This window comes from Ahaetulla prasina, chromosome 4 (assembly GCF_028640845.1).
Source record: "Ahaetulla prasina isolate Xishuangbanna chromosome 4, ASM2864084v1, whole genome shotgun sequence".
NCBI lineage: Eukaryota > Metazoa > Chordata > Lepidosauria > Squamata > Colubridae > Ahaetulla > Ahaetulla prasina.
The window spans coordinates 70279080-70291443 of NC_080542.1; the positions used below are offsets into that span (position 1 = coordinate 70279080).

The 12364-nt window shown below is 35.0% G+C and overlaps 1 protein-coding gene across 3 annotated transcripts in view; it reads left to right on the forward strand.

Moving 5' to 3' along the window:
- Positions 1-11275, forward strand: part of AMPH (amphiphysin) — a 153792-nt gene extending 142517 nt beyond the window's left edge. For all 3 annotated transcript variants that reach the window (XM_058179675.1, XM_058179677.1, XM_058179679.1), the window contains 5 exons: positions 1573-1692; positions 2584-2736; positions 8854-9105; positions 9588-9689; positions 10003-11275. In XM_058179675.1, the coding sequence (XP_058035658.1) occupies positions 1573-1692; positions 2584-2736; positions 8854-9105; positions 9588-9689; positions 10003-10110 (735 nt within the window). In that variant the 3' untranslated portion in view covers positions 10111-11275. The remainder of the gene's footprint in view (positions 1-1572; positions 1693-2583; positions 2737-8853; positions 9106-9587; positions 9690-10002) is intronic.
- The last annotated feature ends 1089 nt before the right edge of the window (positions 11276-12364 follow it).

The following is a 12364-nucleotide window of genomic DNA, read 5'->3' on the forward strand; positions in this document are numbered from 1 at the left end:
ACTGAAATAGTTTCACATTTTTCTCACCTACTGATTTTTTTTAAAGAGATAATTGAATGCATCCCTAGTCTTGTGTCAAGTCTCCTGTGGGGTCTTTGCCTTGACTATAGTACTCCGAAAGTTTTTGAGCCATCAATATCATACCAATTAGACTTGTAGTTAAGAAATATTACTTCTTTACTTGTAAACACATTAAACTGCTATTCTAGTGAGCATTATGCTGCACTGAACTTTATTTAATTTTTGTTTTAATCTAAGAATACTCCTAGTAGAATGTGTCCTAGTGTTTCACAGAGAAAAATTATTTTATTTGGACCCTATTGCACAATTTCACAAGCACCTTTATTTCTTTATATGCTTTCAGGATCTTCACATGATTATTCAATGAATAATCAGTTTAATCCCAACAGATGTTAAAGTTCAGAGTAGCTATTAAGTTCTTCTACAAAGCCCTGCCTACTTTTATTCTAGGACATCTGACAAGGCAGTTATAATAATACCAAAGAACCTGTCAAGTCACTACTGTCAATATTCACTACTTCCTAGTGTTTACAGCACTTCTTAAAATCATCTGTCTCTTTTTCAGAAATTGGGCAACTGTACATTCTCCTCCAAGTTTTTGCCTTCGATCCAAAACACTGCCAAAACATTTCATGCTCATTTGTGAAGGCAAAAACACTTCTCACTCATTTTCAATTGCACTATAGTTATTTTATTTATTTATTTATTCGAATTTTTATACCGCCCTATCTCCCGAAGGACTCAGGGCGGTGTACAGCCAAATAAAAACATAAGAATAATACAAATAAAAACAACAATTAAAAAACTTATTAATTAGGCCGAAATTAAAATATCACTAAAAAAGTATAAAACCCCATTAAAACTAAATTTAAAACTAAAAACCCTAGGCTAGCCCTGCGCAAATAAATAGATGCGTCTTAAGCTCGCGGCGGAAGGTTCGGAGGTCGGGAAGTTGGCGCAGCCCTGGGGGAAGCTCGTTCCAGAGGGTGGGAGCCCCACAGAGAAAGCCCTTTGAAAGTTGTCACTCCTTTGAAATAGGAAATAGAAATTCTAGAACTGTATTGATAAAAATGCATAAAATCTATACCAAACAGAATCAAGGTGGAGCAATCTTAAGTATCTTCTTCTGGAGGCAAGTTGTTCCAGTTAGAACAATCAATAAGTGGAACAACTTGCCTCCAGAAGTTGTGAATGCTCCAACACTGGACATTTTAAAGAAAATGTTGGATAGCCATTTGTCTGAAATGGTGCAGGGTTTCCTGCATGGGCAGGGGGTTGGACTAGAAGACCTCCAAGTCCCTTCCAACTCTGTTATTATGTTATGTAAAATTAATGAAATCTTTGTTACATTTTTCTGTTTTCCAGGCTAAGCTCATGTTTCATTAACTGTTGCGTATTTTCTTCTTTCTCTGAACTCCTCTATTATGATTTGATTGTTAGAACATAATATGATCAACATTGCAATTGTGTTTGATTATTCCAGATTTAGGATTTAACAGATTGTGTGAACCCAAACATTTAGCTTTATTTATCTGCTTTTCTTAATTAAAGGCTGAAGAAGAAGCTCCCTCTTTGGAAATCCAGGCAGAGGAAGACATCAATATGGCTGCTTCTGATACCCAGCCAGAAGCAGAGGCTTTGGAGACTGATACGTCCACAGCTGAAACTGTGGTGAGTAATTGGTAAAGTGATTTTAGAATTTATTATCACCCAATTATTATAGACAAAATCAGTAGATAAAATCTTCATTTGGGTCTTTACTGTTTGATGAGAAGATTGAACCTGTATCACGAAGACCAAAGTTCAGATCTCATACTAAGCATCAGGGGCATCGGATAGGATAAAGAAGTCAGGATGGTAAGCAAAACCACATAATAAAATCCACCTTTTTATAAACATGTGTAAAATTTTGCTTTTATTTTTGTTTTATGGTTCATAGTTGCTGGGATTTATAGCTGTACTGAAAGGCAAATGGAAACCTTAATATTGTTTGCAAGGAATTATATTAAAAGCAATTCTGAGAATTAAAAGAAATGATATTTTTTATTGCATTACCATAAAACATCAAAATCATTTCACAATATGAAATCCCCCTTGCTTCCTACTTTGCTTACCATTCTTTTGTTTTTAGTCCATAGCATGTTGAATTCAACACCAGTTCCTTATGACAACTGCATAGCATATCTCCTTATTTGCATGTCATGGTTGTGGTTGGTTGTGGTTAGTACTTTAATCACTAGGAAATACCAGGATTGTATGATAAATTGGAATAGGTATGTATACATGTAAATAAATAAATCTCCAGGAGAAGGCTATCTAACAAATTACCTCAGTAGTATTACTAAGAAGAAATATATGCTATTTCCAGCAACTGGCACTGAGAGGTATCCTCTTCATATATTGATGGCAAAAGACATATCTTCATTGAAAGTCATAGGCAAACCTTTCTCCCATAATTTTGTCCCATAAAACTTTCTTTTAAAAGCTCTTTTATTTATTATAGGATTGGATATATTAAAAAGGATCTATGTGAATAACAAAGAGTTTTACCTTTCTTAATAGTTGCAGATGGACTCAGTAATTGAAGGTCCTACTGAAACTGAGTGTGTTGATGCCACTTCTACAAATGAGAGTGGTGAAGTTGCTATTACTGATGAAATAGCAGTTACTGAAAGCAGCATAGATTACACTGAAGGAAAAGCAGAAGACATCCAGGTACTACCAAAGCACAAACCATTTTCCCCCTCCTTTTTTCCTTCCAGCATGATTTTGAAAATGCATGGTCTTAACTCTACCACAAATCCCCAAGTTTCGTCATGGCTTGTCCCAAGAATCCTGGGAACTATTGAGTGTGTTATTGAGAATTGAGCTATTGACAATTTTCTTTGACATTCCTCAGTAATCACTCTAGTAATTTTTAGAATAATTGTGTAATTAGGATTTAAATTAAACTCTAGAATGACTTTATGCATGATGGTGTAATAATGTGTTTTAAAATTGAAGGTTTTTAAAAAATAAATCAGCTAATATTGTAATTTTTTGAAAAAAATCATGTTTGTAGCCTGTATTATTTTAAATTGTGTTACTTACGTATCACAATATTTTTCAAGCCCAACATGACACACTTTTTAGCAAGATAACAAAAATTCTTTAGGACCATTTTTTAAAAATAAAAAATCAATATATAAAGTAACAAGTTTATAAGGTAAACTATTTCAGATTAATTTACAATAATAAACTTCTATCTATAATGCTTATGATATAAATGCGTGTTTCAAAAATATTACTTTAAAAATTCTGCATTAAGAATCAAAATCCGGCATTAAGAACCAGAATATTGGAGGAATATCACCAATATTTCCATTAACATTCTAACAAGATCTTCAAAGCAGCAAACATAATTACTATTTAAAACTATTCGTTAATAAATTTATATCAAACAGTTAAAAGTTTTGTGTTACATAGCAAAAATTAAACAATTAAACTTTTCTATTAAGCAGATATGTAGGGTGTCAGCCTCTTAATGGTAAAATCCTGTGAGTGCCTATATTTTTAGATATTATTATACCAAGTTGAGTATTTGTAATATGTATGGGGAAATGACCTTGTGAGTCAAGAAAATAAATTGCAGCTTAGACAATAATCTGATAAATAAAATTGGAGTCTGTGGTTGCTGAAAGTATTAAACTTAGGGACAGTTTTCAGGAGAGTTAAAGTGAAGGACAGGAGGGATACTTTCAGGCTTGAAATATTCTGTTAATGTAATCTTACAGCCTCATAATATATTTGGATCTGGTACTTCTGGTTATGTTTCTTGCCTAGACTACCTCACAAAGCTAATATCAATCTTGCAAGAATCAAAGTATCTATTGGCCTCACAAGATAAGATAGAAATCACAACCAGATAAGCTAATTCTATTTATTGTAAAGGTTGACAGAATCTTGCAAGTACCGAAATACAATTTTCTCCCCCACCCTCAACATTCCATTGATATGCACTCTCTTTTGAAAACATGAATAAAAAATAAGCAAGTAATAAAATAGAAAAAAAGAATCAGAGAAAAGGCAAAATATAAATGAATCAAAAAAGGCTGACTTTCTTTGGTATGGATACAGATAAAAAATACATCATTCTTAGTCTACATTACTTCTATAATCCCATACAATTCTAATTACCAAATCCAAAAATAAAAAATATGCTTCTCCTAGTTTGTCACAAAAAAAATCCAAAAGTGATTTCATTAACAACTTATCAAATCCCAAAATCACAATTACATTTCTCTTAGATTCTCACAAAAAATTCACACAAGTACCTAATAAAATAAATACAGTATGTGCACAATTATTAGGCAAGTTGTATTATGGAAGATTAATTTTATTATTGAACAACTACAGTGCTCTTGGTCAATCCAAAATAGAATAGAATAGAATAGAATTTTATTAGCCAAGTGTGATTGGACACACAAGGAATTTGTCTTGGTGCATATGCTCTCAGTGTACATAAAAGAAAAGATACCTTCATCAAGGTACAACATTTACAACACAATTGATGGTCAGTATATCAATATAAACCATAAGGATTGCCAGCAACAAAGTTACAGTCAAACAGTCATAAGTGGAAAGAGATTGGTGATGGGAACTATGAGAAGATTAATAGTAGTGCAGATTTAGTAAATAGTTTGACAGTGTTGAGGGAATTATTTGTTTAGCAGAGTGATGGCCTTCGGGAAAAAACTGTTCTTGTGTCTAGTTGTTCTGGTGTGCAGTGCTCTATAGCATCGTTTTGAGGGTAGGAGTTGAAACAGTTTATGTCTTGGATGTGAGGGATCTGTAAATATTTTAATAAATATTTATAAATGTTAATAAACCTCAGGTTCAGGTAAGTTTATTACAGCCATAGGCCAGAACAAATAAAAAACACTCAGTAAATATACAATTAAAAATTCAAGAATAAAATAATGCATGATAGATAAAATCTATGATAAAAACCAGTTATCTGTTATATAACTTAAAATGAAAACACTACTGACATCAATCGTGTATAATATCATTCCTATAATTAAAATACCTGATCTCAACCAATAGGGTCACTTCCTAATTTACATATGTGGAGATTAATAAACCTCAAACTTGAATATTTAAGAAAGTAAAAGTGAGGTTATGGCTTTCTTAGGAGAATATCTATGTGTGCACAATTATTGGGCAACTATTAGTGTGCAGAAATTATTATGCAACTAAATGAAAAATGAAAAAAATCCCATCTCACTCATTTATTTTCATCTGTTAAAATGAGAATAATAAACAAACAATTCAAAATTTACAAATAAATATTTCTGACAGTTCAAAGAAAAAAGTGACTAATATAGCTACCATTTTTTTCAGTAACGGTCATAAGCCTTCCATTCTTGATCTTGAGTTTCTTGATCTGCTGATGATCAACTTTTTGTGCAGCAGCAACCACAGCCTCCCAGACACTGTTCAGGGAGGAGTACTGTTTTCCTTCACCATAAATAAATCATTTATGAAGGGCCCACAAGTTCTCATTCGGGTTTAGGTCAGGTGAGGAACGGGGGCGTATCATTATTATTTCATCTTTAAGGCCTTTAATGGCTAGCCACATAGTGGAATACTTCAATACATGCAATGGAGCATTGTCCTGCATAAAAATCATGGTCTTCTTGAAAGATGCAGACTTTTTCCTATACCACTGCTTAAATAAAATGTCTTCTAAAAATGGCAGTAGGTTTGGGAGTTGATTTTGAGTCCATCTTCAACCCGAAAAGGTCGAACGAGCTCATCTTTAACAATACCAGCCCATACCAGTACCTCACCTCCACCTTGCTGGCATCTGGAAGAAGTGGAGCTTTGTGCCCATTAGTGATCCAGCCATGGGTCCATCCATCTGGTCTGTCAAGGGTCACTCTCGTTTCATCAGTCCATAAAACCTTTGAAAAATCTGTCTTCAGATATTTCTGGGCCCAGTCTTGCCATTTCAACTTACGTGTCTTGTTCAGTGGTAGTCAGGTTTCATACCTTAGCCATGTCTCTGAGCACTGAACACCTTTTACTTCTAGGCATTCCAGGTAGTTTGCAGTTCTGAAATATGACAGCACTGGAGGATAATGGGTTCCTGGTAGCTTCATGTTTGACTCCTCTCAAATCTTTGGCAGTTAATGTGTGTCTTTTTTTCTCAGCATGTTTCTTGAGACCCTGTTGACTATTTGCAACAAAATATTTGATGGTTCTGTGATCACGACCCAATATCTTAGCAATTTCAAGAGTGCTGCATCTCTCTGAATTTTTGAGAGTCAGTTAAATCTCTTTTTTAGTCCATTTTGCCCGAGGAAAAGAAGCTGCTTAATAATTATGCACACCTTAATAGAAAGAGTTGGAAGGAACCTTGGAGGTCTTCTAGTCCAACCTCCTGCCCAAGCAGGAAACCCTACACCACTTCAGCCAAATTATCCAACATCTTCTTAAAAACTTCCAGTGTTGGAGCATTCACAACTTCTGGAGGCAAATTGTTCCACTGATTAATTGTTCTAAACGTCAGGAAATTTCTCCTTAGTTCTAAGTTGCTTCTCTCCTTGATTAGTTTCCACCTATTGCTTCTTGTCTCAGGTGATTTGGAGAATAGCTTGACTCCCTCTTCTTTGTGGCAGCCCCGAGATATTGGAATACTGCTCCAATACTGAGTTCCTGCCACTGTTCTTCATATGCTTTAGCCTCCAGCCCCTAATTATCTTTGTTGCTCTTCTCTGCACTATTTCTAGAGTCTTCACAATCGTTTTTAGATCATGGCAAGCAAAACTGAATGCAGTATTCCAAGTGTGACCTTACCAAGGCATTATAAAGTGGTATTAACACTTAATGTCATCTTGATTCTATGCCTCTGTTTATGCAGTCTAGAACTGTGTTGGCTTTTTTGGCAGCTGCTGCACATTGCTGGCTCATATTTAAATGATTGTCCACTAGGACTCCAAGATCCCTCTCACAGTTACTACTATTGAGCAAGGTATCACATATACTGTACCTGTGCATTTTGTTTTGTAACAAAACAAAATGTAGAACCTTACTTTTTTCAACATTGAATTTCATTTTGTTAGTGCCCAATGTTCTAGTCTTTCAAGATCCTTCTGTATCTTAAGCTTATCTTCTGGACTGTTGGCTATTCCTGCTAGCTTGATGTCAGCAAATCTGATGAGTTCCCCATCTAACCCCTTGTCCAAGTCATTGATGAAGATGGTGAAGAGTACTGGGCCTAAAACAGAGCTTGCGGAACTCCACTGCATACTTCCCTCCATGTAGATGCAGTTCCATTGAGGACTACACATTGAGTGCGGTTGGTCAGCCAGTTACCAAACCATCTGGTGGTGATGCTGTCTAAGCCACATTTTTCTATTTTATCTAGTAGTAGGTTATGGTCTACTTTATCAAATGCCTTGCTGAGGTCCAAGTAAATTATTTTTAAATTTTTGAGATATCAAAAACTAATATACTACTCCACTAGACATTTCCAACAGAAACGCTATCCAAACCAGATAATCCTTCAATGTCACCAGAAATAAGAACTTGTTATTTAACCATAATCAGACAAATCAAATTTATACTTTTTCCTTCTTCCTTCTAATCTTATTTAAGTCCCATAAATAAAATTCTAACTTGTCTTCTTCCAGCATCTTTTCTTGTTCTTTCAAAATTCTTATCATTTTTCAAGTCCAGTGGTAGTTTTTATGAAACAGCACCAATAAATCTCTTATACTTCCAATTTGAAAGGGGAAGCTACAATGTCTTTTTCAATTTTTAAATGATTATTCAATTACACTTATAAATCCAGTGAATCCATTTCAGTTGTTTCCAGAGGGATTTCTTTGTCATCAATAGTATGATCTAATTCCAGTAAAGAGTTAAAAAGTTCAAGCACTTTATTGGCCAATAAAACAAATGTTTCCTTTAAAGTAGTCAGGTTTCCTCCTTAAATAAAGAGGAAAAATAGTCCCCCACCCAGTAACTGGGGGAAAACCATAATGGACCCTGTCCATTGTGATCAGATGTCATGATGGGTGTTATGTGAAGTATCCACGTGATTGTCTCACAATGTTCTACTTCCTACCCCTTGGGGCAGGGGTGAAATTTACTTACCTTTGCTACTGGTTTGGAAATGTGAGCATGCTCACACGTGCTCGCTATGCTCTCATGCACCTCCTCCACACGTGCGCAGAGGGTAAAAAATGGGACTTGATGGTGTCTGGGCAGAGCTTCCCACCACCGGCACTACCTGTTCACCTGAGCCGGATATAACTGGCTGAATTTCACTACTGCCTTGGAGTCTACAGTTCAATGCAGCTGTCCAGAAAATGGCTGCTTACAGCATCACATCATGTGGCCCAAGAATATAACGGCCTGCTCTGCTTCCCTAATGTAACTCCAGAAAGCTCTGCATTAGTCCTCTCCAGAACTTGTGTTAAAGAAACAGATTAGGCCTCTTCATTCCTGGGCCACATGGCATGATCCTGAAGTAGCCACCATTTTCAGAGTGATCACAATTCAATGCAGCTGCCCAGAAAATGGTGACCACCATGTAGCCCAGGAATGGAGCAGCCTTCCTTCCTTCTCTAACCCAAGCTCTGGAGATCTTTGAAAGGTAAGTGAGGGGTAGGATCACATAGGGAAAGCACATTATATCCATCTTTTTAAAAATTCATTCTAGTATTTGGATTTGAGAGATTGCTCTAAAAGTCCAGAATATTTTTTGAAAGTATCAGTAATCGATATTTTTATTCAAAATATTGCTTTCTTCCTCCTTTCACCTTCCTTTTTTCTTCTTCTAAGGACAACCTTAGTAACATCCCATCAGTAGTTATAGAGCCTGCCTCAAACAATGAAGATGGAGATGATCATGAAATACAAGTTACTGAATCTAAAGATTCTATGGAAGAAGTTGCTAATCAGAAAATTGAAGTATCCACTGTTGAATCTTCAGATGATATAAGTGAGCCAACAAATATAATAGAAGTACAGCCTGCATCTTCTGAGAAGCAGTCTACAGCAACAGATGACATGCCTCCTGGCTTCCTCTATAAGGTTTGTTTCAGGATTTATTAGTAGTATAACCAATATCTCTCAAACTTGGCAACTTTAAGATGGGTGGATTTCAATTCTCAGAACTCTCTAGCCAGCATGAGCTGAGGAATTCTAGGAGTTGAAGGCCACCCACCTTGAACTTGGCAAGCTTGAGAAACACTTCCATAGCCTTAAAATGTAGCCACAAAATGTTGATATAAGTTTTGTTTTTCAAATTTTCTCACACATGATGTATAGTTCACGTTGCCAAAAAACATTAAAAGGACCTATATGGAGACATATCAACAGCCACTCTTAGTTGCTTAGAATGTGTCCAATTTATGGAACATTCTTTGTTTCAATAGCAAAACAAAGGAAGCAAAAGAAATATTTTACTTAGCCACTACAGTACTTAGATATATTGTGCCTTGTAACATTAGATGAAGTAAAATATCTATAAATATATAATTAGTCCATAAACACTTATTTCTGTTCTAACTTAGGTTGAAGCTCTGCATGATTTTGAGGCAGCCAACAGTGATGAACTGACGTTGCATCGAGGTGATATTGTATTGGTAATCCCATCAGCAGCAGAAGCAGATCAGGTAATGGCAGAGGGGCTTTTCTTATATTAAGTTATTAAATAAATTTACTTTTTACTGAAAACTGAAATGCTCTCAGGAATATTTTTATTTATAGGAGAAAATATTTTAGAAGGGCTTCGTAGTGAAAAAACAAAGTATGCTAAAATTACTACAGGCCATATTGTAAAAGCTGATTATTTTCACACATAATATAGCTGGAGGAGCATTGCTAACCTTTGCTCTTTTTAAAAAGATATAGACATGCATAGACAGTACATATGAGCAGTTCTTTTGGAAATATAATTAGAAAACTTAAGTTTTCTTTCCCTTTCAGGAAGCAGGTTGGTTAACAGGTGTTAAGGAATGCAATTGGCTTCAATACAAAGATGCATCCACATACAAGGGACTGTTCCCTGAAAACTTCACCTGCCGTTTCGAGTAATTTCCAGTTCCAGAGGCAACACCCTCATAGGAAGCTCAGTGTGAACATCTCCAACATACAGGAGTCCATAGTTGAGCCAATACTTCAGACAAAATTCAGCTGAAGCACATCAAATGAGCATGATTGCAAGAAATTAAAAGCTAGCATATTCTGAAACAGTATGTGGAAAAAAGTACTTATTTGTTCACATATATATGGCAACAGGTTTGTTTGTACTTTGTCAGAGCTATGGTGATCCTGTAACTTGACCTTTCCCCATGCAAATGAGTAGGCTCCTCAATACCAAACCTTAACTTTTCTGCACTAACTGTATTGAATTGAGTTGCTGCACTGCAGAAGACTTCATTAGTAATCCTGTAGTACTGAAATCAAAGTATTCTATTTTCAATGTGTTTGGGGAAAAAAATCTGCCGCAAAAAAAATCCATGTTATTTTCTTCCATATATATGTACATATACAGAGATACCTATGTGTTGTATGTATACATAGCACATAAAAATCCTAGGAAACAAACCTGCAGCACAAGTTATTGGTGACATGAAATCAGGAAAAACTGGAAAACATGTGTAATTGTTAAGCTTAAGACACTAATAGAGTTATTACGGAGGAGAGTAATATGCATTAGAATCACTGTATCACCTTTGAAGGTTGGCTGTCAACTGATTTTATGCATTAGCAAATATCTTATCTACTTATAGTCATTTCTTCATGTAGAACTGTTCATTCAAACATTTGCTCTTATTATCAGGTATCAGTAGAGAATTCTGTTACAAGAGGAAATTAGATGCATCATTACCAAAATATTCAGTAGTAAAACATGCATTTGTAATGCAAAATTATCATTTCAAGCATTATAAAAAAGCTACTAAACTCATTTTCAAAGCAGTTGAAACACAAGTGAAGGCATGGCTCGTTCACCTCTACATTATCTATCTACTATAGACAAGGATGAAATTATTCTGATAAGCAAACTATAATGGTAGATTTTTTTAAGATGGCTGGATGAATAAATACATTTCTGAATTAAGTGAAGATGAATTAAGACAATATATTTTCACAGTATGCATTTATCCAACATATATTCAACAATCCCCCAAAGTATGTATTGTGTATCAAAAAGACATCTGTAACTATTGTTTTTCAGTGTTGTGTCATTTAAAATAAATCTATGCTCAACTCCATAAGTTCAAGTTTTATATATGCTCTTGTACATATACCGTATTAGCACAGCAGCTTTTAAATTCTGTTATCACACATCCTCTTGGCCTTAAACTAAATTACTGCTCTTCACCATACATGGTTCATTGTATCAAAGCGCTAAATCTATGATTCAGTAAGCAAAAATGAAATGTTAGTCCAGATGACTATATGGTACTTAGTAGTTTGCAACACTGTCACTTCTACAGTTTGTCCATTTATCAAGCCTCACTGATATTAATTTTTACCTAAGGTCTATTTCATTACATTAATAAACTGAGTTTATTATATAAACAATGTACATCAACTTGAAAGGCCATAGAGAGGAAATCAATACTAAGTACAATACCTTAGTATAAATTGCTCTGAAATTCATTGAATTTGCTACTCAATACGTTTTGACGTGAAAACTTTGTCCCAGTACTTACTGTTTGTTTGATTCTCAGTGCACAAGCTAGACTTGTCAGTATTGACTGTCTTGTGATTCATTACATTATTCCTTATGGGAAAAAATTATTTAGTACTCATCATTTTTGGTACTCATTGTGCCTCCCCGAACCAATTGAGGTTCGGTACTGTATCACTGAAATTGAGAATTTAACAAAGCTTTATTTTATGCCTGGACTGGAGACACTGCGAGAAGTTCCTACTGGAGGACTAATGCAAGGAGTTTATTTGATCTTGAGGTGTAAGTACCAATTTTCGTAAAAGTCAATTCTAAGTATATGGCTTTTACTGTCCATTTTAACAATTAATAATGTAATACTTAGGGAAATTTTCACCCAAAGTTTGAAATAATATTACAAAGCCATGCAAGTTGGTCATAACTTAAGAAGTGCTAAAGAACTTCCTATTCCAAGCAGAAATGACCCATCCAATACAGTCAGCTGGTTGATGGGTATTCCTTTGTCATTTGTCATGCCTTTGATATTCCATTGTAATTATTTACTTTATTGTTCTATTATTTCTGTTTACACCTTTCATTTTTCTTCCTATTTACTACTGTAAGCTGCATAGAGTAGCCCCACAGCAAGGTAGGTGATAAATAAATTTAACA